Source organism: Podarcis pityusensis (genome assembly GCF_964106645.2).
Source record: "Podarcis pityusensis genome assembly, chromosome: 18".
NCBI lineage: Eukaryota > Metazoa > Chordata > Lepidosauria > Squamata > Lacertidae > Podarcis > Podarcis pityusensis.
In genome coordinates, this window is record NC_138043.1 from 1,042,412 (window position 1) to 1,068,636 (window position 26,225).

At 49.2% G+C, this 26,225-nt stretch overlaps 2 protein-coding genes across 3 annotated transcripts in view; both read left to right on the top strand.

The window, feature by feature from the left end:
* The first annotated feature begins 107 nt into the window (after positions 1-107).
* Positions 108-12,302, top strand: AP1M1 (adaptor related protein complex 1 subunit mu 1). Its single transcript, XM_080989074.1, has 12 exons — positions 108-275; positions 1,879-2,035; positions 3,056-3,123; positions 3,867-3,997; positions 4,355-4,502; positions 5,158-5,284; positions 6,210-6,352; positions 7,025-7,096; positions 7,755-7,913; positions 9,043-9,168; positions 10,102-10,177; positions 10,856-12,302. Exons 1-12 carry the CDS (start codon positions 234-236, stop codon positions 10,876-10,878), a joined length of 1,272 nt encoding a protein of 423 aa, XP_080845200.1. The 5' UTR covers positions 108-233; the 3' UTR covers positions 10,879-12,302.
* A 2,156-nt stretch (positions 12,303-14,458) lies between these two features.
* The window catches only part of ELAVL1 (ELAV like RNA binding protein 1), a 28,812-nt gene continuing 17,045 nt past the window's right edge, over positions 14,459-26,225 (top strand). The window contains exons 1-3 of one of the 2 annotated variants that reach the window (XM_080989150.1): positions 14,459-14,594; positions 24,741-24,930; positions 25,894-25,997. In XM_080989150.1, the coding sequence (XP_080845276.1) occupies positions 24,759-24,930; positions 25,894-25,997 (276 nt within the window). In that variant the 5' untranslated portion in view covers positions 14,459-14,594; positions 24,741-24,758. Of the gene's footprint in view, positions 14,595-19,249; positions 19,406-24,740; positions 24,931-25,893; positions 25,998-26,225 lie in introns of those variants that run through there. The other variant, XM_080989149.1, reaches the window with a different exon arrangement.

Below are 26,225 nucleotides of genomic sequence, written 5' to 3' on the forward strand. Positions count from 1 at the left end.
AGCTTCTACGTCACGACGCGCGCGCCGAGAGAGAGAGAGGGTCGCTCTAAGCCGTACGTCACGACCCGCGCGCCGGAAGAGAGCGCCGCTCTAGCCCGCGCGCGTCGTTGGTGCGGCCTCTCCGGCTCCGAAGCGGGGAAGCGGCGCCTGCGAGCTCGTCGAGGCCGGTTGCCGCTGTTGCCCGGGAGGGGTCGCCTGTGGGCCTCCCCCCCCGCACCCCCGAGCGCCTCGCCATGTCCGCCAGCGCCGTCTACGTGCTGGACCTCAAAGGGAAGGTGAGCCTCCCTGGGCAGGAGCAGTCTACCCGCCTCCGCCTGACAGGAAAAAGCGGGGGGGGGGAGGGGCCGGGGAGGGGGTCCCTTGAGTGGGGGGGGGTCCAGTGGGCCTTCCCCTCCCCAAGGGATGAGCAGAGGAAAAGGGAATAATAATAATAATTTATACCCTGCTGATCTGGTTGGGTTTCCCCAGCCACTCTACAAAACACTAAAATACAAAAACCTATTAAACGTTAAAAGCTTCCCTAAAGAGGGCTGCCTTCAGATGTCTTCTAAAAGTCAGACAGTTGTTTATTTCCTTGACATCTGGTGGGAGGGCGCCACCACCGAGAAGGCCCTCTGCCTGGTTCCCTGTAGCCTCGCTTCTTGCAATGAGGGAACCGCCAGAAGGTCCTCGGATCTGGACCTCAGTGTCCGGGCTGGACGATGGGGGGGGGAGGCGCTCCCTCAGGTATACTGTACCGAGGAATGGAGCCTCCCTAGCCAAAAGCAGCCCACCTGGCTAGGACTCAGAAGGCAGCCCTGTCACGTCTGAAAGGCTTGACGTTTGGTTACTTTTTTATGTATATACATAAGCCACCCAGAGTGACAGATGGGCGGGTTGAAATGATAAAATTAGGATGATACGGGGTCGGAAGCTGCCCCAGGGTGGCTGGGGTATAAATTATAATGAAATAATATCAATATTATAATATCGGTACAGTGCTACCTCGGGTTACTTACGCTTCAGGTTACATACGCTTCAGGTTACAGACTACGCTAACCCAGAAATAGTGCTTCAGGTTAAGAACTTTGCTTCAGGATAAGATCAGAAATCGTGCTCTGGCGGCACGGCAGCAGCAGGAGGCCCCATTAGCTAACGTGGTGCTTCAGGTTAAGAACAGTTTCAGGTTAAGAACGGACCTCCGGAACGAGTTAAGTACTTAACCCGAGGTACCACTGTAATGGCACCCACCAGATGTCAAAGAGAAAAACAGCTACCAGACTTTTAGAAGACATCTGAAGGCAGCCGTGTTCAGGGAAGCTTTTAATGTTTAATAGATTATTGTATTTTAATATTCCGTTGGAAGCCACCTAGAGTGGCTGGGGAAACCCAGCCATATGGGCGGGGTATAAATAAATAAATAATAATTAGAGACCAGGGAGTTAGCTGGATGGGGTACCAGTGCTAGTATGGATACTAATACTAATTATTATTTTTATTATTGACAACCAGAGAGTCATCCAGCTGGGGTATAAATACTAATATTAATTATTATTATTATTAGAGACCAGGGAGCTAGCTGGGTGAGGAGCAGATCCCCGCCTCCCCTCCCAGAGAAACGTCCTGCCTGTCACTGGGCAGCGGCTGCCCTTTTTTTGCAAAAGGAGCACCGCAGCCTGCAGATTTCTGGCTCTGGCTCCTTCCCAAAGCAGGAAGCCAGTGGTTTCCTTCTGGGCCTCGGACGTAGGTGCTGTGGTGGTGCTTCTGCAGGGGACGGTTCCTGGGTGTGACCGAACAGTGGCAACGTCTTGCTTTAGACTTCCGTTTCAGCTGCTAAAGATTCTCTCTTTTTCCTCTCTCTCTGCCCCAAACCACCCCACATGCTCCTGCCAATTCCAGGTCCTCATCTGCAGAAATTACCGCGGAGATGTGGACATGTCAGAAGTCGAGCATTTCATGCCGATCCTCATGGAGAAGGAAGAAGAAGGGACTCTGTCTCCCATCCTGGCCCACGGAGGCGTCCGATTTATGTGGATCAAACACAACAACTTATATTGTATCCTTTGCCAAAGCAAAACATGCATTTCCAAGTTCTTCTGCTTGGAGGGCTGCTTCGCGATACAAGGCAGATGGTTGCGATGAAGGAGGTGGGCCTTCTCCGTGGCGGCCCCCACCTTCCCGAATTCCCCTTTTTATAAGAATTCCAAGATCCCAAATATAAAATACCGTATTTCTCCATGTAGAACACCCCCCTACTTGTAGTAACTTGTAGTTACTTGTATATTTTGTGAGATGTGTTGTACGATATACACATCATTTTGAAGCGGCTTGTTTGTATATTTTGAATGACTTAATAACTGATTACCGTATTTTTCGCCCTATAGGGCGCACTGGCCCATAGGATGCACCTCATTTTGGGGGGGGGGGGGGAAATGAATAAAAAAAAATTATTCCCCCCCCAGCCACGGGGCTGGGGTGGGGGAAGCCCGAGCTTCCCCCAACCCCAGCCCCCAGAACAGGCTGCTATCCGCAAGCCTTGCGAGCCCGGGGGAACTCCCGCCGGGCGCGCAAGGGTTGCGGATAGCTTCCTGAAGCCTGGAGAGCGAGAGGGGTCGGTGCGCACCGACGCCTCTCGCTCTCCAGGCTTCAGCGAAAGCCTGCATTCGCCCCCTAGGACGCACACACATTTCCCCTTCATTTTTGGAGGGGAAAAAGTGCGTCCTATAGGGCGAAAAATACGGTATATATTCACTAACAGTTATTAGCCGGCGTGCCGCATTTGCATGTTTGTAGATTGTTACTTTTTCAACACAGAGGCTTGTGTTCATTTAAATCTAGCCAGTGCCAGGAAAAGGTCTGCTGTGCTTCATCCCTGGTAGATTTCACATGGTTAAATTTAGCATTATTATCCGCCTTGTGGCGATCGGTCAACAGGGAGGCAAGTTTGCAAAGTGAAGCGAATAAAATGTAAAAGAAATACAGAGAACCGGCAACTTGAAAACCTGCAAATGTGTTTATTGATGTACCCCCCCCACCCTTTTAAGTGACAAACTCCTCAACACAGCCCCCTCCCCAGTGGTTGCCACCTCTAAGAAGAACGCCTGCGTCTCTCTGGTGTTTTCGTTCCTCTACAAGGTCGTTCAGGTAAGTGCGACAATTACTGTGTTCCTGCAGATGTACTGAGTCAGAGATGCTGAGGCCCTGAGGGTTTTCCCCCATGTGGATTTTGTCATGCCCTTGGGCGAAGTAGCCTAATACAGTGGTCCCTTGGTTCTCAACCCAAACACTGCAAACCCGGAAGTAGCTGCTCCGGTTGGCGAACTTCCTTCGGAAGCTGAAAGTGCTCCGTTTTGAGTGCCACACTTCCGTTTTGAGTGTTACACTGAGGTTTGTCTGTTTTTGCTATTTATTTTGCATTTTTGCGGCTCTTTTTGTTTTGTTTTTGTGATTGTGTGGAACCCAGTTCAGCTACTGATTGATTGATTGATTGATTGATTGTGTGACTGCACAATCAGTACGTCGTTTATTGCTTTCATTTTATGGATCAGTGGTCTCGTTAGATAGTAGAATTCATGTTAAACGGCTGTTTTAGGGGTTGTTTTTAAAAGTCTGGAATGGATTGATCCGTTTTGCATGACTTTCTATGGGAAAGCATGCCTTGGTTTTGGAACGCTTTGGTTTTGGAACGGAACCAAGATACCACTGTACAGGATTGAATCAATGGTGATGGAGGCATCTGGGGATGGTTGACAAATGCATTTCCCACCTTTCCAGCATTAGCAGTTTCAAAGGTTGTGAACAACCTTTTTCTTATTTGAGGAGACCTGCTACCTGCCACTTTAACACTTGGTCCATGGTGACCTTGTGCTTTTTCATGACCGTTTCAGGTGTTTTCCGAGTATTTCAAAGAGCTGGAGGAAGAGAGCATCCGAGACAACTTTGTGATCATTTACGAACTCTTAGACGAGCTGATGGATTTCGGATACCCGCAGACCACAGACAGCAAGATTTTACAAGAGTAAGTGTCTGGGCTGAATCTTCGAGAGAAGCAGCCCGAGACTCAAAATTGGCTGCTGAAATCTTGGCAGGACAAGGAGAGAGTTGCTGCTGACGGGTGACGGGCCTTTTCTGCGGTGGCTCCCCGCTTGCAAATGTCTGAGCTCAGGAGCTGCTGCTGTGTAGACTGAGTCTAGAGACACAAGTTGGGGTTTGAGGGAGAAGAGATCGGTGGTGTTTACCTCTGTCTGGCCTGGTTGGACCAGGCTTAAATCTCTTCATCATTTTCCGGCCAGCTGGGGAATTGTTTTAAGGATGTCTCTGGGGCGGAAAGGTGCAGAGCGTTGCGTTTTGACTTCCTGCCTGTGTTTTCGGAAAGGTACATAACCCAAGAAGGTCACAAGCTGGAAACGGGAGCGCCGCGCCCTCCGGCCACCGTTACCAACGCCGTGTCTTGGCGTTCGGAAGGGATCAAGTACCGGAAAAACGAGGTCTTCCTGGACGTCATCGAATCGGTGAACCTCCTGGTGAGCACGCTTCTCCGCTTACAAGCTTTCGGAGGAAGGTCCCTTAGGCTTGTAGGGCGTGGACCCATTGCGCTGGGGGCAGCGTTACAAGAGGGCCCTCCCCGGGAAGACGTGCACACCCCACGGCCTGCACAAAGATGACCAGAGTCCACTGCCCTCAGCTCCATCGCCAAATCTCCCTCCCTTCTAAGAACAGTGTTCGAAATTAGGCACCATCACTATCGTCTGCTTGACGACCAAGAGAAGATGCCAGCAACCTGGCCTGTTTTCGCATGCTTAACGCCCCCCTCCTGTAGAATTCTGCCCGCTATATTTTGGCTGCAGCGCCGGGATCAATTTCGGGAAGCGAAATGCTTTTCCTGCGCAGCCTGAGCTTGCAAGTCCGATAATGTCAACCGCGAGATGGTTGAAGGACGAGGAAACCCTCCGATCCGGTGGCCTGGAAGCTACCCACTTGACCTCCGCGTCTTGGGGTGGGGGCTGGAGAGCTTCCTCGCGTCTGTTCTTGCCTCCGCACACTCACTTGATCTGTCTATACCCCTCGGCCGTTGTCTGAGCTGTCGTCATCGGCCGGCAGGCCTCAAAAAGTGGCCTCCTGCGGCTGGTCGGTGCCTTGTCGGTCCTTGTCCAGTGACCCCCCTCCCTCCCGCCCCAGGTGAGCGCCAACGGGAACGTTCTGCGCAGCGAGATCGTGGGCTCCATCAAAATGAGGGTTTTCCTCTCCGGGATGCCAGAGCTCCGCCTGGGCTTAAACGACAAAGTCCTCTTCGACAACACTGGCCGTGAGTATGTCTGCGGTGGCTCCCAAAACGTTTCCGGTTCTTTCCTTGCCTCTTTGAGGAACTCACCCTTCGTGGGGAGAGAGATGGGTCAGGCTAGGGGCGTCTTTTCAACTACAGTGGTGCCTTAGTTCTCAAACGCTGAAAACCTGGAAGTAAGTGTTCTGGTTTTCAAACGTTTTTTGGAAGCCGAACGTTTGCTGCGGCTGTCGGCTCTTGTTTCCGGGGCGCCTGCACCAGTCAGTAGCCTTGGTTTTCCTAACATTTCAGAAGTCAAACGGATTTCCGGAATGGATTAAGTTTGGCGCTTTTGTTTTTGCTCTTTATTTTGCGTTTTTGTTTCTCAGTCTTTTTCGGTTCATTTGTTTTTGTGACTGTGTGGACCCCAATTCAGTTACCGATTGATTAGTTGTGTGACTGTGGAAATGGATAAAAGCCCCCCATCCAAACAATGACCGTCATCAGTGCGGGGAAGAAAAAAATAACAATTTTAATTGCTTTCATCTACAATACTGTCTTCTTTATTTTATAGTACAGTACGTTGTTTATTGCTTTCATTTTATGGATCAATGGTCTCGATAGATAGTAAAATTCACGTTAAATGGCTGTTTTAGGGGTTGTTTTTAAAAGTCTTGATCCATTTTGCATGACTTTCTATGGGAAAGCAGTGCGCCTTGGTTTTGGAACGGATTTCCGGAATGGATTCAGTTTGAGAACCAAGGGGGGTGTTTGTGTGTGTGAGTAGGAAAACAGATTCTCCCTTGCATTTGCAGGGCCACTTGTCTCTCTGCAGCCTCCCTCCTTATTCCCAAATCATCGCCAGTTCTCCTTCCTGGACACTTAGGGCCATGTCAGGGCAAAATAACAGCAGGCTCTTTTCATTTTAATCTTCTTCTTCTTCTCCTTCTTCTTCTTCTTCTCCCACCAGGAGGCAAAAGCAAATCTGTGGAACTGGAAGATGTGAAGTTCCACCAGTGCGTCCGTCTCTCTCGCTTCGAAAACGACAGGACTATTTCGTTCATCCCACCCGATGGGGAGTTTGAGCTCATGTCTTATCGTCTGAACACTCACGTGAGTCTGCGTTGATCCGAGGGCAGGAGCAAACCCCCTCCTTATGCCTCCTCGCCCCCCCCCTTTCTGTTGCTTTCTTCTTTCCTTCAGTCTAGCCTGGTGTTTTCCAAACTTGGGTCTCCAGCTTCTTTGGGACAACAGTCTGGCCCAGTATACCTGAAGGAGCGTCTCCACCCCCATTGTTCAGCCCGGAAACCAGGGTCCATCTCCCGAGGGCCCCATGGTGGTTCCCTCCCTGGAAGAAGCGAGGTTACAGGGAACCAGGCAGAGGGTCTTCTCAGTGGTGGCGCCCACCCTGTGGAACACCCTCCTGCCAGACGTCAAGGAGATAAACAACGATCTGACTTTTAGTAGACATCTGAAGGCAGCCCTATTTAGGGAAGCTTTTAATGTCTGATGTTTTATTGTGCTTTTAATATTCTGTTGGGAGCCGCCCAGAGTGGCTGGGGAAACCAGGCCAGATGGGCAGCATATAAATAATAAATTCTTATTGTTATTATTATGCTGGACCTTCCATGCAAAGTCCTCTCCAAATTATTGGCCTTGTTGCCAGCCCAGAGAGTGACCCTCTTCTCCACAGCCACTGTGTCCGGGGGCTTTCCTGCTTTCCACTCGCAGTACCTATCCTGACTGAACAGACTCCTGACACCCCTTTTCTCTCTTCGCCCGCAGGTGAAACCCCTGATCTGGATCGAGTCGGTCATAGAAAAGCATTCCCACAGCCGCATAGAGTATATGATCAAGGTGAGCGGGACCCTCCCTCTGTTTCTTTTGGGGTGACTGGAAGCAGCGGCGTAGCGTGGGTTGTCAGCCCCCGGGGCAAGGCAAGTAATTTGCGCCCCCTAACCTGGGGCAAGGCAAGTAATTTGCGCCCCCTAACCCCTAACCTGCTGCCGCTACCAGCTTCTTCTTGCTGCTGCCTGGTCTGGTCTGGTGTGGTTCTCTCCCGCACTCAGCGCTGCGCTGGGCGGCCGCTGCACTGTCCCTCCCCCAGATAGTCCCTCGCTCTCTCTCCGCACCGCACGCCTGGCACCCACCCCCTCCACAGTGGGCGGCGACCCAGCGGCTCGGATCGGATTCGCACAGCCAGCACTGCAGTGAGAGAGAGTGAGTGAGCCAGGTAGGGGCAGAGAGCTGCGAGTGCGAGCACGCCCCCCCCAGATGTTGCGCCCGGTGCGGCCGGCCCCCCCTGCACCCCCCACGCTACGCCACTGACTGGAAGTCACAACGGAAGCTCTGTTGTAATAATTCAATTCACCCTTTGTAAGTTGCATTACTCTTTGGGGTTTTTTTGGTTGGCAGTAATTTTTCTTTCCGAAACTAATAAAGCAATATGGGGGGGTGGGGAGGACGGACAAAAAACGAGACTCCCGTTTCTCCTTTGTGCTGGTCTCTTTCTTAGGCCAAGAGCCAGTTCAAGCGCAGGTCGACAGCCAACAATGTGGAGATCCACATCCCTGTCCCGAATGACGCAGATTCGCCAAAGTTCAAAACCACCGTTGGGAGCGTGAAGTGGGTACCCGAGAACAGTGCCATTGTCTGGTCGGTCAAGTCTTTCCCGGTAAGCCTGTCTGGGATTTTGGGGTGCAGGGCTGGATTTAGGTTTGATGAGGCCCTCAGCTCCTGAAGGTAATGGGGCCCTTTATATGTCTGGCTGTCCTTTGTCAACAACAAATTGCCGCTGTTTTTGGTGTTGAATGTATGCTCTCTTGTCATTTATGGACCTAATAGGTATCTCAAGCCATTTGCACATGTTGTCCTGCAACATGCAGTCCATGCAGAATGTAGGCACCCTATATATAGAAAGGAGCAAACCAGGGGTATTTTAGGGCATAGCTGTCAACTTTCCCCTTTTCTTGCGAGGAATCCTATTCGGAATAAGGGAATTTCCCTTTAAAAAAGGGAAAAGTTGACAGCTATGTTTTAGGGAGCAGGCTAGCAGGCAGGGCCCTTGACTTACCTCCTAGGAGCCCATGCAACACAAAACACTGTTGCTGGATGTAGGTTTTATTTTATTTGTTTTTTATCTCATATTTTGGAAATGGCCATCCAGTTTTTTCCCCTTTGTGGCCTCCAAGAGAGTGGGGCCCTAAGCTATAGCTTATTTAGCTTAGACAAAAATATGGCACTGTTGGGGTGTCTGGAAAGAGGGGAACCCCTGACCCCAGAGAGAGGAGATCTAGTCGGTTTGGGGATCTGGCTGTGGCCACTTTTGGAACAGCGGCTCCAGCCCTCGCTTGGCCCCCATTTAGCACCTCTGAATGTTGCGAGACTTTTGTGGGAGAGCTGAGAATATGTTTGGGCCCTGGGTGAGAACCTGGAGGCCAAGATGGAGGGCATGACAGAAGGCAGATGAACTGATACTAATTTTTATATATACTGTATATACAGTGGTGCCTCGGAAGTCGAACGGAATCCATTCTGTTCGACTTCCAAAACGTTTGAGAAACCAGGCGCGGCTTCCAATTGGCTGCAGGGAGCTCTAGCCGTGGAACCTGTGTCGGACGTTTGAGTTTGCCTTGCTCGACTGGGAACAGGGAATTCTGAGGATCTTGTGGTCAGGAAGGAAGGGAGAAGGCAGCCTTCCCAGCCTAGCCTGGCTCTCCCAACCTCTGAGGGGGCTTATAAATGGTTCCAGCAGAATTCAGGGAGGGGAGCTATGAGCCCTGACTTTCTGCCTTTCCCCGCAGGGAGGGAAGGAGTACTTGATGCGAGCTCACTTTGGACTCCCCAGCGTGGAAGCAGAGGACAAAGAGGGGAAGCCACCCATCAGCGTTAAGTTCGAAATCCCGTATTTCACCACTTCCGGCATCCAGGTGATAAGCTCTTCGCTGTTGGGGGGATGGGACGGGGGGGCTGGGGTTGTCCGCTGCGAAGACGGGGGGGCTGGGCTGGACTAAGCAAGCCGACCCTCCAATCCCGCAGTTTCTTACTTTGGCTGTCATGCTCACTAATTCTACAAAGTTCTGTTAATTTACGCAACCATCAATAGGAACGCTTTTACCTGGCGTATAATGAAGGCGCCAGGCGAACTTCCCTGGGGAGAGCATTCCACAAACGGAGCCACTGCAGAGAAGGCCCCGCACTCGTGTTGCCACCATAGCTGTCAAGTGTCCCTTATTTGGTGGGAAACTCCCTTATCCCAGCGCCATGTCCCGCTGCTGTCCCTTATCGATGATGTCCCTTCAGTTTCCCGGGTTTCAAAGGAAGCAGCTCCTCTCTCTCCCTCCCTGCCGGCCAGGGAGGAGGGAGGCTCCAACTGGGTTGCTTGGCTGCGTTGCTCACCCAATAAGGAGTCTAAGAACGACTGGGGGGTGGAGCTTGCATGCCTTGTGCCAATCAAATTGGCCGCCTTGCCTGGGGACTCGCCTTTGCTCAGTGCTTCCCAGCGGAGAGGTGACGGTGGTTTCCCTTGCTGCATCCCCTTTGCCGGGTTGCTGCGCTGTGGGAACCACCGCTTGAGGCTTCGTTTGGCTGCTGGCTGGGCTTTCTGCCTTTGGCTCGGAAGGGCTCAGAAGTTGAACATACCTTTGCTTGGAAAATCCCTTATTTTGGCTGCTGGTCCCTTATTTCCGAGGCTGCTGGTCTCTTATTATCAAATCTGTAAGTGGACAGCTATAGTTGCCATCCTCTGCAGCTCTTGAGGAGGAGGCGCACGAAGGAGGGCCTCGGAAGACGATCTCAGGGTCCAGGTAGGTTCATATGGAGAGAGGAAGTGACTCGCTCTGCTTTTCTCCCTCCCTGCGCAGGTACGCTACTTGAAGATAATTGAGAAGAGCGGCTACCAGGCCCTGCCTTGGGTCCGCTACATCACTCAGAACGGAGGTAGGTGGAGAGGCGCATGTTCTTCCCCCTCCTGGCACCTGGAAAAGGGGTAGTGGTCTGGGGCGGGGCTTGCCTTGTTGATGTTGCAAATGCATGTGTGAACAGCAGCGGGGAACAGGAGGGTCTGGGTTTGCGAAGCAGCAGGAGTAGGGGCTCAACTTACAGTAATGTGATAATAAATGAAAAGATTTAAGGATGTTAATGTTTAAGTTAAATTTATAAGAACTTTGATTTGGAATACGGTTAAAAGGATGTACATTGAAATTCAACCAAGGGGAAGTGAGGAAGTCACTTAGCAATGTTAATAAGTGTAATTTTAATAAGGTTATGATTTATGTTTGTTTGTTCATTTGTTTGTTTGCTTATAATTTTGTGAAAATCATTTTTAAAAATTTGGAATAAAATATGATAATGTGTTAATAATTTATTATTTATACCCCGCCCATCCGGCTGGGTTTCAGTCTTGCCATTTTGGCATAACCCAACAGTTTAATTTGCCATTCTTCTCTGGCAAGTTTTCCAAATTTTTAAACAAATTAACAACAAATCAATTTGGATTCAGCACCAGTTTAAAAATGGACTTCTCGCCTTGCCTCCCTCCCTCCTTCGCTGCTCTCAGTAAAACACTTCCTCCTAGTTTCTAAACGTCTCCCGTCCTTTCCTGTTCCTCTGCCCTAGATTATCAACTCCGGACACAGTGAGGGCCGTCTGAACAGCCATGACCGAGGAAACGGCGCATCTTCCAGTTCAGAAACGCGTTTGGTGCTCGGAAGGTGGTTCTCGGGGGGTGGGGAAGGTTTGGCTGGCTGGAAGCGGGACCCAGACTGAGTCCCCAATCCGGCAGCCTTCGGCACCGACCTTGTGAATGTGTGTGTGTTTCTCTTGTTCAGTGTTAATCACGTTAGGAGTTAGCTGTTGCCCTGAGAGAGAGCCGACCTCAGGAAAAACCTGGCCAGTCTTATTTCCGTGCTTCAGAAGCCTGAGCTCCGTTTACAGTCCGCTTTCCGGAGCCGCTTCCGAGTATTAGCCAAGCCCTTCTTGCCAGACAAACCCTTGCTTGACCTCTGCGGACGCCCCTCAAAGCCCCCACACTTATTAGCGCAGGCCTGTTTTGCCGACATTCGGAACGGAAACTCCGGACGACGCATCGCTCACAGAAAACCTGCTCTCTCTCTCTCCCCTTCCCATGAGGGCAGGGAATTCAGAGCGGGTGGACTGAGCAAATTTACACCAATTCTGGAGCCGAGGGGGAAGAACCGATTTCTGCAGTTTTCACAAGCAGCAGCCGAGCTGGAAAATCCATGCCTGGACCACGCCGGGCTGCTCCTTCGTGGTAGAAAAGTCCCTGCATCTGGAAAATTAGCCTCATTTTCGGGTGGGGGAAGCTTCCTCTCCATGTTTTGCCATGATGTCTGACGCTGCTTTTGAAAAGACAGCAATTGGGTCTCCCAGCAGAAGAAAACATGTGCACAGTGTTCTTGTGAGTGTCTGGCTTCAAACGGTGTGTGTAGAAAATTGGATGGATGTCGATGCTTTTCTTCCTCTTCCCGCTCCTCCTCAAGCTCCACCTGCTCCTGAGCAATTTGCCTTTACTCAGTGACCAGTCGGGCTTTGCTGTTTAGGAAGCACATCTCTCCCCCCCCCCCCCCATGTCAGTGTTCCCTTTCTGTCTTTCGTTCCGCCTCCTTCCCTTCCCTGGAACTCTGGCTCGAAACGTCTGCAGTGCCGGTAATCCAGTGTTCGAGTCTGCCTTTCCCAAGAGTAAACAAAGCCAAGATTGGGATCTCCTCGCCTTCCTTTAGGCAGCTTTAAAGGGCCCTGCCGGAGCCACAGGAAAAGATCCATTGTGGCTCTTGCTGCGGAAACGGGGACACCCCCGTGGTTGCGTGTAAAGGTTTTCTTCGACAGACTGGCTCGGGGTGACGTTTGGGGCCGGGTTAGCGCTACCTGCTGAAGCCAGGTTGAAGACACGGGACCACCGCCACCCCCTCCTCGCCCCCAGCCGTCGGAACCACCACCAAGCAAGCAAACCACCGTTCCTGCCGAAGAGGCCATTGTTCACTTGTTGCCGAAAAGTCTGTTTCAAATAAATTGAGCTTCTGTTGATCAGTATTTGAGCTGGAAACACTGTCCTCTGCCTCTTTGTGGGGTGGGTGGGTCAGGGAGCCTGGGAATATGAGGGAGGGGAGCATTTCTCTGCAATGGGCGTGCAGAATCAGAAGCAGGGGGCAGCTGGCATGGACCTCCAAGAAGAGGGGATTCCTTCCTCGGCTGCAACACCAGTGGGGGACTCCCATTAGCAGCCCAGGGGTTCAGTGGCGACCCGGACCTGAAATCCCCGTTGCCTGCAGTCGCTGGAAGCACAGCCCAAAGGAGCGAACGCGAAACGATAGTGGGAGAGTAAACCACTTCGAATGTGTATGTGTTTTCTCTCTCTTTGAGCTGTGTTCAAGAAAAAAATAAATAGTAAACGTAACAGGGGAGATGCTCAAAATTAGAACAGCAAGCTCTGGGCCCAGGGCAGCACCCCACTTGTCCCCATCTGGGTGTGGCAGCCAGAGCGCCGTCACAGGCCTTCCAGAGGGTGGTCCCACACAGTTGCCGTCTCTGGTCCCACCTAGCCAGGGGTCCCCCATTACTTGTTTATGTTGTGCCTTCCTGCACACCCCACCTGCCTCTAGGCTGGGAGTTTGGCCTCTCGGCACACATCTCGAGGGCCGACACACAAAAGGAAGAGGGAACGAGCTTGTTTTCTCCTGCTCACCGGGAGGGTAGGACTCAAACCCGTGGCTTCACGTAGCAAGGAAGGAGATGCCTACTCAACATCCTTTGCGACGGTCAGAGCTGTTTGACCGTGCGATGGAAAGCGGTGGGCTCTTCTTGGAGGTTTTCAAGCAGAGGTTGGGTGGTCATCTGTCATGGATGCTTAGCTGAGATTCCTGCATTGAAAGAGGGTTGGGCTGGATGACCTTTGGGGGTCCCCTTCCAACTCTACATTTCTATTATTCTATCCCTTCACCCCCCACATTTCTTGGTGCAGAGTTCAGATGCTGCCTGCCCTGGGGAGAGGGGCCCCTCTGTCAGAATCCTGGGAACTGTCTTTTGTTAATGGTGCTGGGAATTATTGCTGTGCGGAGGGTGCAATATGATTTTGGGGTGCCAGCCCAAAGCCACGTAGCAGAGCATTGAGGGCAGCCTTCACTGCTGGGCTGTTGTGAGCCCTAAAGCAGCAACGTTGGGCTATTTGGGTGCCAGAATCTGCCTTGGCTGGGGTACCTTTAATTGCTTTTAAAAATAAAATAACTGAGTTAGGAAGAGGGTGAACCCCAAACTTAACTGCTGCTTTTGAGGGGATCTGGGGAGATCAAAATGAGGCCAAAGCAACCTTGGAATTCATCCTTCCCCCTTTAGCAACGCGAACCTGGAATGTCTCCGTGCAAAGGAGGCGATGTGATCCTCTAGTGCTTTCTTCTTTTTTTCATTTTTTTCAATGAATTTTTTAGACAAACAAACATAAATCTCGGCCTTATTTAAACCAATCTTAGTAACATTGTTAAGTGACTTCCTCGTATCCCCCTGGTTGAATTTCAGTGTATATCATTTTAACAGTTTTCCAAAACCAATATTCTTATAGTTGTTGTTTAGTCGTGTCCGACACTTTGTGACCCCCTGGACCAGAGCACGCCAGGCCCTCCTGTCTTCCACTGCCTCCCGCAGTTTGGTCAAACTCATGCTGGTAGCTTCGAGAACACTATCCCACGATCTCGTCCTCTGTCGTCCCCTTCTCCTTGTGCCCTCCATCTTTCCCAACATCAGTGTCTTTTCCAGGGAGTCTTCTCTTCTCCTGAGGTGGCCAAAGTCTTGGAGCCTAAGCTTCAGGATCTGTCCTGCCAGTGAGCACTCAGGGCTGATTTCTTATAAATATAAATATTCTTATAAAATTAACTTAATCACTTAACATCTTTCTTTCTTTCAAATTTGGCATGAAACATATTAATTCATCACATCACATATTTAAATCCTAAGCCTATCTGGTATTTGCAAGCTTTTCCGATTAAGTTAACTTAACATATTTAACTAAATAGTCTTTAAATTTCGTCCATTCTTCCTGGTACTCCTCCTCCTCCTGGTCACGGACTCTTCCAGGCAGGCTGGCCAGCTCCGAAAAATCCATCATCTTCATCTGCCAATCTTTCTTGTGTTTTCCAATTCTTCGCTAACAAAGATCTTGCTGCAGTTGTGGATCCTCTACCCTTTCGTAGCTCTGTCCTCCGGAAGTCAGCGCGCCCTGGCCAGCGGCCGCTCTAGCCGCGGGCATCTCTATGGCGACGCCGCGACCCTCTGACGTCAGACCGGAAGCGGAAGTGCCGGGAAGGAGTCTCGCTGGCGGGCCGCTCCGAGTCTTTTCCTCACTGAGGTAAAAAGGATTTTCATTTTTTTAAAACGCGTTTTCGAGCCCCGGGAATATCTAACGGCCTCCGTCGCCTCTCTTATCGGCGCGGCTTCGGCGGAAGCCTTGCGTGCGCCGCTCTATCCCATTTCCATGATTATCTAATGCCTTCCCTTCCCTTCCCCCCTCCCGTCCTTCAAGCAGCGGGCCCCGCCCCTTTACCGCGTCGTGATCTCGCGAGATCTTGTCAGGGCGGGACGACGGCGTTTTCCCCCTTTCTGCGCAGGCGCGCCGCTCGCTGTGCCCGTTCCCTTCCCGCGGCCGTTACTTTGAAAGTGGGCGTGGCCCGAATTCTAGCGCCATGGCAACAGAGGGGAAAAAAAGAAGGGGGGCGGGGATGGAATTCGAATAGGGAGTCCAGGTTGGTTTTGTAATAGGCGGGGTGGAGACGTGCGTCGTGACGTCATGGCGATGACGTCACTTTGCACGGCCTAGTTAGTTGCGTGTTCAGTGCAGGTTGCATCCATTCTTATTTTTATTAGTAATAGTAGTAGTAGTATACTAATGTAAAAAGGACAAAATACGTAATAAAAATGAAAATGGAGGCCTGGTTGATTTTGAAGGAGGCAGGAGAGGGAGGCGTGCGTCATGATGTCATGGCTATGATGTCATTTTGCACGGCCTAGTTGCGTGTTCAGTGCAGGTTGCATCCATTATTATTATTATTTTTATTATTAGTAGTAGTATACTGCCCTATACCTGTAGATCTCAGGGAGGTTCACAACATAAAATATAAAAAGGACATAATGTGTAATAAAAATAAAAATGGAAGTCTGGTTGATTTTGCAGTAGGCAGGAGAGGGAGAGGTGTGTTGTGATGTCATGGCCATGATGTCATTTTGCACTGCCTAGTTACCTGTGTTCAGTGCAGGTTGCACCCATCATTGTCATCATTACTGTTCTTAATATACCGGCCCATCGTTGTAGATCTCAGGGAGGTTCACAACATAAAATTAAAATATGAAAAAGACACGATAAACAAAAACAGAGATAACCCCCTCTTCCACAGCACAGAGTTGGTTGCAGAGGAATGTTTTTCAGCTGGCGCCTGAAGATGTATAAGGAAGGCGGCAGCAGGCAAACCTCCCTGGGGATAGCATCCTGCAAACGGGGAGCCATTAGCCCTACTCCCGGCTGGACCCGTTGAAATGGATAGACTGGACTAAATTGGGTGCATTAATTTCCATGGTTGTACTCCGAGTACAGCCTATTTTGTACACAGCCTTCCCAAAGCAGACCTGATTCATGGGTCCTTAGATATATGTCCTTTCAGGCCTGACAACTCTTAGGCCTTTTCGACCATCAGAGAAAATTTAAAATGCAGATGAGATGTAATCATAGGAAATAATACAAATACACCACAGTAAATCGTACAATCATACTCCAACCCCAAAAGGAAGACCCCCAATTTGGTATTGCCCTTTTGGAGGGGGCAGCCAAATTATCTCTGTGGCCAGGTGATTTAATTGAAAAACTGATTTAGCTGAAAAAAGGTGTTTAGCTTATTAATCTCCTTTAAAAACTGGTTGAGGTTGCATGGCTGACAACAGCAATAAAATCATTTAGAGTTTGGTTACAGGCAAATAAAGAATATAAAGAAATGGCTGTTTAGGAGCAGTAACCCCCACCTGTGTATTATCGCTAATACAAATATATATATATATTATATATATATTATATATATATATATTATAATTAATTAATACAAATAAACATGGAATGGAATTTACTTTGTGTTCCCTCCTGAGTTTTGCAGCCATCCTGCGTTTCCAATGCTAAAATTTACCGAACATAAATTATGTTAAAACAGCCGTTACTTTTATCATGTTGACGACGATGTTATCTTGCATTACAGCTATATTACGTCATGTTATGTTTTCTGCACTTATTTTATTGCTTACATTTTGATGGTTGTTGCTTTTTAGCAATTTTGCGTGCACAAAATATACAAAATTATTTGGAAACAACCACTGTGGTTTTCACCAGGGACGGCTTTCAGCTTAACAAATGAAGGCTGCCGTTCTAACCATGTCTGCTCAGAAGTCCCATTGAATTCAATGGGCTTTCCTTCCAAGTAAGTGGGAAAACAAGCTTTCTCCCGCCTCCATGGGACAGCCCTTCAGATATTGGAAGATGGTTCTCCTATCTCCTCTCAGTCTCCTCTTTTCCAGGCTAAACATCCCCAGCTCCTTCAACCCTTCCTCATCAGGCTCGGTTTCCAGACCCTTGATCATCTTGGTCTCCCTCTTCTGCCCACCTTCCAGCTTGTCCACATCCTTCTTAAATTGTGGTGCCCAGAACTGGGCACAGGATTCCAGGTGTGGTCTGACCAAGGCAGAATATAGAGGCACTAGGACTTCCCCTGATCTGGACACTAGACTTCTGTGGATGCAGCCTGGAATAGCATTCGCTTTTTTCGCTGCTGCATCACACGGTGGGCTCACGTTCAGCTTGCGGTCCACCGAGACCCCCAGATCCTTTTTATGGGTACCACAGTCTAGCTAGGTGTCCCCCATCCTATATTTGCGCATCTGGTTCTTCCAGCCTAAGTGCCAGAACCTGACCCTTGTCCCTGCGGAAATTCATTTTGTTAGCTTGCACCCAGTTCTCTTAAGGTAATTTTGAATCCCGATTCTGTCTTCTGTGGCGTTGGCTACCCCTCCCAAATAATGCATTTTATTATTTCGGTCACAGACCAGTTCCAGCCCACATACGATATCAAGGAAGTCATAGAACACGATGGGGATACTTTTGAATTTGCAATTAGGTATAACAGGGACAATACAGCAACAGTTAAAAATATATAAATTAAAACTTAGTCACTAACATATAACCTGAAATTATCATTTAAAACCTTAATCATTATGATAGCACAGCTTGTTCCCTAAGTTTTATGGCAGTCACACAGAATTTGGCTACCCTTAACATGATCTCAGGATCCTTGTCCTCTACCAGGGATTTTAGACACAGGCTACCCCTCCCAGTTCGATGTCGCCTGCAAATTTATAAAGACGTTGAACAACAACGGGCCCAGGACAGAACCCTATGGACCCCACTGGTCACTTTTCCCAAGGATGCCGAGGAACCAGTAATGAACACACTTTGGGTTCGGTCAGTCAACATCCTTCTAAAATTGTGGTACCCAGAACTGGACACAGTATCCCAGGCGTGGCAGAATAAATAGGGACTAGGACTTCCTTGGACACTAGACTTCTGAGGATGCAGCCTATAATAGCGTTAGCTCTGAACAAACTACAGTTCCCAGAGAGAAAGCCAGGATTGTTTTAAACAGAACGGTCCTGCTCCGAATGTACAGTGCCGAATGTATAGCTTGCATCCGAGTGGGCATGGTGAGGATTGTACTAGGAACATCATAATAAATTTCCTTAAAAGATTTCAAACCAGCACTGGTAGATTCAGATCTTCTAAAGAGCTTTAAAGCATCCGAATAATTATCTTGCAAATCCTCGTCCAAACGTTATTTATCTAAGCTGTTTCACCACACCTGTGTTCCTGCGATAGAGATCTTTTCAAGGAAATGGAGGGGGAAATGTTTTAATCGGCCTTTTCTAACCATGACAGGCGGCTTTCTTTCCCTTCCAATATCTCAATTACGCCTCAGATCATTTGAGCAGCGTTCTAGTGCGCATGACTCAATTAATTAATTTTAATTAGATTTTTTAAAAAAGAAGTCACTTTTTAGGTTATTTGCCCTTACAAGGATTAAAAAAAACCCCAATACCACCAACAAACAATTAATGGCTTACAAAATTGTATAGTTTCATCTATGATGATGGTAGGAAAAGAATAATACCAGCCTGTGCGTAATACGATGAAATGAACCATTTAATCAATGCAAGCCAACCTTTAAAAAAGGGCCGGTTTCCTATAAGGGTTTGAGCTTTCTCACGTCACCTTTAATTTCTTGGGCATCTGAATACAGTCTTTTTATACAGTCTACAGACCTGCAGGTATAGGGCGGTATACAAATTTAAATAATAATATTATTATGTTTTACTGAAAATCATTTTTCTTTTTTTGCAGAGGGGAAGGGTTGCGTGTGCGTTTGCACGTGGGCAGAGCAGCCATTCCACATTTTTTATTTTTTTTAAAAAACGTGGGCTCCGGATGATTACTGTTAGGCCTGCGTCATCCGTGTTTTATTATTATTTTTAACGCATTTAAATGCTTGCGTGTTGACGCACCGCCCCCCAAAAAAGGGGTTGGTGGGGAGTGTTTAAAAAAAACAAAACACGAAAAAAACACCCGGGTTTCACGTCCGCTGCAAACGTAATGTGTGAACGCGCGTCCCGCGGAGAGAAGGTTCGGAGCGCGTGACTGGTGGGGGGGAAAAAAAAAGAAAAGCGCGCAGCCACGCCCAAAAAAAAAGGTGGGGAGGAGGAGGAGGAGGAGGACGACGACGGCAGCCCTCCGCGCATGCGCCGGCCCGAAGGCGAGCCGCCGCTCGGCGAGCGTCCGTTTTTTTCCCCTCCCTCACCCAACAGCGCGCCTTTAACCGGCGCGGCGGCCGTCCAATGGGCGCGCCGGTCGCGCGCGCGGCGGCCAATGAGCGTCGGCGGGCGGGCGGGCGGCGGGGTGGGCGTGGCCGGTGCCGGAGCCCGCCTCCCTCTGCTGCTGCTGCTGCTTCTGCCGACTGAGGGAGCGGAGCGGCTCGTCGCGCGGCCGGAGGGACCCTCAGCTTCGTCGGCCCGCCGCCTCGCCTCGCCTCGCCGCCGCCCTCCTTCCCCGCTTCGTCGGAGCGGCAGCGACGTCGTCAGGTGAGGCCGAAGCCGCCGCCGCCGCTGAGGGAAGAGGCGGTTGGTGGGAGGAGGAGGAGGAGGCCGCGGCGACAGTGGGAGCGGGCCAGGCTCGCCTTGCGGCCTGCGCGGCCGGTGACGCAGGAGGGGGCGGGGCCTGCGCCGAGGGGGCGGGGCCCGAAGCGAACGTGGGCAGCGCCCCCCTCCCTTTCTCTCCCACCCCCCTCCCCAAAAAAGCGAGAAAGAAAAGCACGCACGAGGGAGGGGAGGGGAGCGCGGAGTCTTTTGTTAGGGCGGGGAAGGGAGGCAGGGCCGCCATCCAGGCTGGGCGCAGCGGTGGATGATCATATTATTATTAATATTAATATTATCATTATCTTTATCATCACCATCAGCATATTATGATCACAGCGGTGGATGGTCATATTATTATTAATATTAATATTATCATTATCTTTATCATCACCATCAGCATATTATGATCACAGCGGTGGATGGTCATATTATTATCATCATCATCATCAGCATATTATTATCATATTATGATCGCAGTGGTGGATGGTCATATTATTATTATCATATCATTATTATTGAAATTATAATTATTGGTTGCTATTGTTGTCTTTAGGCTTCTGCCTTTTTGGAAGGCGGGCCAGCCTCGCTGTTTTTACAAATGGGGGTGGGGGTGGCGTGCAGAGAGATCGGAGTCGGAATCCTTCACATTAAAACCCCTCCCCCCCACCACCAATGGCAAATCCAGGTTTATTATCAAAATTTGCACGGAAGAAATCAAAGTTGCGTTTCCGGCTGAATTTGGGGGTGTGTGCAGGGTGTGTTGCGATTGAAGTCATTCACACACACCCCCCACACACCAGTCAGGTTTATTAAAATTTGCAGCGAGCAAAATCAAAGTTGAGTTTTCAGCTGGATTCCTTTTGCGGGGGCGGGGGGGGCGGGTTGGGGTGGAACCCGCTTGAAGCTTCCGTTGTGTTGGAGATGTTTCAATGGCTTTCGTTTGATTTGCTCCTTACAAACAGCTGGAAGTCTGTAAATTTTGATAATAAACCTGATTTGCAATTTTGCGGTGGGGGTGTTGGATAATTTTGTAGGCAGCTTGCTCCCTCGCAGGGAAAGAATTTGAGCACGGTGCAAGCCAATTGCAATAGCAGCAGTGGGGTTTCGTCCCAGTGCTTGGAGCAGACCTATTGGAATAATACACAAGTGGAAGTTTAATCTACCCTTAATAAGAATATCATTTGGCACAACCCAAAGGCTTGGCCTTTTTGAGGCCTTGCTGTGTACACATGCACAGGGGAGCATTGCAGGTGCTCACACACACATTATTGACAGACAACAGCTTTGCAAGGTTCAGCTCAGACACTGAGGTCCAGGTCCAGGGGCCTTCTGGCGGTTCCCTCACTGTGAGAAGCGAAGTTACAGGGAACCAGGCAGAGGGCCTTCTTGGTGGTGGCACCCGTTCTGTGGAACGCCATCTCATCAGATGTCAAGGCAATAAGCAATTATCTTTTAAAAGACATCTGAAGGCAGCCCTGTTTAGGGATGTTTTTAACGTTTAATGCTGTATTGTGTTTTTAATATTCAGTTGGAAGCCACCCAGAGTGGCTGGGGAAACCCAGCCAGATGGGTGGGGTATAAATAATAAACTATTACTTGTACTGTATTAAATCTAAGAAAACATTCCTTAAGATGAGGGAAATAAAGGGGAGATGGTAAGCTTTGTTCAAAGCGCATCTCAGTAATCTTTACAGGGCCCTATGAGGTAGGTCAGTATTTGTATTGCTAAGCTAAAAATGTGCTTAATTCTAAGCCACCCAACTAAAAACAATAGTATGTAGCATTTATGTTGGGTTTTGGAGTGCTCAAAACTGCTTCCTGGTGATCCTTCAGTTTTAAATGACTGTATTTTATGTTGTTTTACTATGCAAGCCAGTTTGGGAGGAAGAATATGAATATATACCTGTGTGTGTGTGTGTGTGTGTGTGTGTGTGTATATATATCTGTGTGTGTGTGTGTGTGTGTGTGTGTATATATATATATATATATATGTGTGTGTGTGTGTGTGTGTGTGTATATATATGTGTATGTATATATATACCGTATTTTTCGCTCTATAACACGCACCCGACCATAACATGCACATAGTTTTTAGAGGAGGAAAACCCGTAGGCATGCCACCCGTAGGCATTCCCTCCATAACACGCACAGACATTTCCCCTTACTTTCTAGGAGGAAAAAAGTGAGTGTTATGGTGCAAAAAAAACGGTATATATATATATATCTATATCTATCTATATATATATAAAAACAACTACAGCAGTCATTTGAAACAGACGTTTAGAGCATTGCACTGTTTAGCAATACACTCCTCTCTCTCATTTTATCCTCACGGCAGTCCTGTAAGTTGGGTTACGCCAAGACAGGATAGTTAATCTAGTCCCCTCTAGGTTTTGTTGGTCTACAACTCCCAGGTGCTCCGGCAGCCAGCAGGGTCAGTGGTCAGGGTTCATGGCAGTTTGAGTCAAAGCAACATCAAGGGGTCACTGCATTGCTTCTCCTGGGCTGAGAGAAAGTAACTGATTTGCTGCTTCCTCTTTGGGCTGTATGAATATAATTGAAGGAAACACAATGGAACTGACAAATATAGTTAAAGTTGAGGAAGGGTACCACAGGATTAATATATTTATTCAAATAATCAGTCTGTTTTGCGTATACAGGAATTTAAATGCCCTAAAATACATTGGTATTTCCATTTTGAGATGAGGGGAAGAAGCAGGAATACCAAAGCAGCAGATTCAGAATTAGTGAGCGGCAGAATTTCAAGTTTCTAATGTGGAGTGGTTTCCTTCACTGAAAGGCTTCTTCTGTTTAATCACACATTTTGTCCATCATCAGCTCCAGTGAGTTCCACTTCCTCTTTCTCACCCTTGAGCATGAAACGAGCTTTTGTACACTGGGAGATTTATGTGAATTAGCCCTGGTTCCGAAGTGTGCGTGTGCATTGGTACTGAATGGAGAAGGAAATGACGACTCCAAAAGTGATGCCTCAGACTGACAGGTTCACCTGGAAATCATTATTGCCAGGAAGTTCTTGTTTTAAATCTCAATTTGTTTGCTCTTATCGGGTACGCAAGGCTTGAACAAGCTGAGACGGCCTGATCTCTTTTCTTCCTTGTTTCCTTTCAGAGGATCAGAGTATGCTATTAGACAAGGACTGTCAAGACTGGTTCCTTTGGAGCTTGTGCGGGGGGGGGGGGGTCTAATTTAAGCGCTTTGCCAAGAGAAGCAACCAAAACGGAGAAGGTCCCTAAGAGTATGAGAAACAACAGACAATGGCATGGGAAACAAACAAAAAAAAACCCTAGTGAGAGGCAAAATCACAGGAGATCTCATCGTTATAAATTGATGGGTTTGGAGAAATGTTTGTTACACAACAGTGGCTACTGCCTATATATGTTCATTGTCCTTTTTTATATCACAGTATTTGGGGTTTGGGGGCTTCTGTGATTTTGCCAAAAGGAGCTACATAGAGATGTGATGGTCCTGCTTCAGATTGTGAAGTTGGCTCAGGAATATTGTAGGCTGAACTAAGATTCTCTCCTCCAAACCTTCTCTGCTGTGGGAGATGCATTCTAGCCCACCTGACTCATCTGGGAACTTGGGGTGCTGCTGACCAGCTAAAAAGAAAAGCGGTGGTGAGGCATACTCTGGCTACTCTCTGCTCCCCACTTTACTGCTTAACGGCCTTGTCCCATCACAAGGCAAGTGTAGGATTGGAACCTTTGCTTTAAGAGAGACTTCCAGGGCAAAAACGGCTGGGGGTGATTAATTGCCTCTCCTGGAGGCCACTTTTCTGTGGAAATTGCATGCCTCACACATGGTAGAGCATCTCTCCCCCCCCCCCCATTGCTCTCCTTGAGCTGGAAATGAGATTGAGCTGGTAGGGAGCATTTAGGCAGAACTGCTGCCTCAATGCAGGACAGCTCTTTGAGAGCTCCCAGGCCTGGTAACTCAAAGAAGGGAGAAGGTATTGTGAAACCCAGCATAGAGTTGGTGCAGGTGCCATGGTTAATCGTGGTGGGCAGAAGACTGGGGAACTAAACAATCCCTCTGACCTTTCTCCCAGGCAAATTGCTGCCCCCCCTTCTGCAACTTCCCCTTCATTTGGTGCTATGGCTACTACCAGCTTTGGTGAAGAAAACTCCTAAATCCTTGCACATTTGCATACAGAAACCATGTTGCTGCTGCTGCTGCTGCTGTTGTTTGCGGCATCCGTCTGTCTTGAGAGACAATGGAGTGCGCCTGGGGGGTTGAAGTCAACTCACAGTGTTAGCAACACTGAAGGGGACTCCCCACCCCTCGGCATAAGCCTGGGCAGTGTGTGTGGAGGTCCTGGACTGCCCAGATGACAAGACCCCCCCTCCTGGCCTCATTGATGGCGTCCGAAGGAAAGCAGAGCAATGTGTTTGGGAGTAGCTTGGCTGCAGGAGTTGCCAGGAGGCGGCACGCAAGAAGATATCCAACCTTCTTAAGGGTCACTACTCCAGATTTGTGTCTGGTTTACTCCTTAGCCTTTTCTTCCAATAATATCCTGCAAGGCTGCGAAGGGTTAGGATCAAAAGTCTTCTTCTCCTAGATGGGCTCGCTTTCTACGTTGACAAGCCCAAGAAACCACCTTCTTTTTAATATTTTAATGTCTCTCATCCAGGGTCCCCCATCAACGCCCCCATGAATATTTCTGGAGGACCCTAATCAAGGCCGATGCTGTTATTTCCCCACCACCGCTTCTGCCGCCTGGCAGGCCTGTTGGCAGCCTGGCAGCCCCAGATTATTTGTATTCACTGTGACTCATCGCCATACTTTGGATTGTCCTGAATACCACCATTTGGCAGCCAAGCCTCCAACCAAAAGTCCTGCTTGGATTCAACTTGGCTCACCTCCTGAGGAAGGCTGTGTGGTGATCGATGATATCGTCATTTATCCGTTTTAGACAACCATCGTGGTGGCAGACAACCCTAGTGGCTTGTGGCAAGGTTGCAGCGCAGTCAGATGTTCAGTACACAGGTCTGTGCTCAGCTCTGCACTTTGCTTGATGTGATGATTGAGGGCGGTACGCGAGTCAGCCGCCTCGATGGAGATGTTAGGGGCCAACACGGCGCCCAGAAATCTCCGCTTTGTTGCAATTGGACCCGCGTTAATAGCATAACGTGCCCGGCCTGGGGAATTTCAAACACTGGGTCAGTCGCATGCTTCTCCTCCTCCCGGTTTTCTTTTCTTTCTTTTTAACCACATGAACCTGCAGAGCTGAACAATTTGTATTTTTTCTCCCTTTTGGCAGATTTCTTTTCTAATTAAAATGTCTAATGGTTATGAAGATCACATGGCTGAAGACTGCAGGGACGATATCGGGAGGACAAACTTAATTGTGAACTACCTTCCTCAGAACATGACCCAGGATGAATTACGGAGCCTGTTTTGCAGCATTGGGGAAGTTGAATCCGCCAAGCTTATTCGAGACAAAGTGGCAGGTAAAAACAACATTTAGCCTGTCCTGAAATACAGGACACCCTCTGCCCCCCACTTACTCGTATCGCACTTGTGCTTGACCACATTTATGCGGGTCGCTGTGAAATAAATAAACAGATTGGACTTACCTTCTCGGGGCTGTGAGTGAGGGAAGGGGCCATGGCACGTTTGAAGCCCGCAAGCCTTGAAATTGCTGGAGGGGAGGAGACTGCAGGGGGCCCCTCCCGGCGCCTTGGCTTGGCTTCCGACCGCCTGCTTGTCTGCCTTCTGGCTGGGGCAGCACAGACGCTCTTGCCCATCCATGGCAACACTGGAGGTGGGGAGAGGACGTACTGTAGTGGCAGCTGCTTTCGGCTGCCCTCCTCGCCCTTTCGCCCTGCTTGCAACCGGATGCCACGGCCTGGGCGGCTCAGCAGCCTCAGGGTGGAGCCTTTGTGCACTCGGAGCGGCCCAATATCCCGCTTGGGAATGAGGTGCCCGCTCTGCCTCTCCTGGACCTGGTTTGGGCAGAGGGGAGGGGACGAGAAGGTCAACCTGTCTAGCCCAGCCTCATCCCCCTGATGATCGCCTGGTCCACCTCACTCCCTGCTACTGCCTCTCTGCATCCTGGGGGAGAGTTGCCAGCGTCCAAGCCTCCCTACTCCAGAGGCTGTGCGCACTGTCTCTCCCCTTCCTTCCTTCCTGCACGCCCTCCCTGTTAAAGTGGGGTGCTCCCTACCATATGCGATTTCACTTGTGCACACCGGGGCCTGGAACGTAATCCCCACGTAAGTGGTCCTCATTTTCTGAAACTCCTATAGTGCAGTTTTTTACGTGGCTTTTTTGCCATTCATATGCAAAATAAACCAGGTCCCTAATTAGTACAGATAAGGAGTGCTTCGTTTTAACCGGTGTTGAAGCAAAGTGGTTCTCCTCTGCCACCTCCCCGCTTACTATGTTTAATTAATTAACCTTCGTCCCTGTAGGTCACAGCTTGGGTTACGGCTTTGTGAACTACGTCACGGCGAAAGATGCCGAAAGAGCCATAAACACGCTGAATGGCCTGCGACTCCAGTCCAAAACTATCAAGGTAAAAGTGACTCAACTGTGGCTAGCAGGAGCCAGTCTTCATCTAGAATTTTTGCTTATTTTTGACTGTCCAACCCTTTCCTCTTCCCCCCCCCCCGCCCCCTACAATGGTCATGAATGTATATTTTTAAAATGTTTTATGTTACATTATTGTTTCATTAGCCTTGAACTCAGTGGACAGGGAGGCAGTGTATACATGTTCAATAAAAATGTGCAAACCTGAATTCTA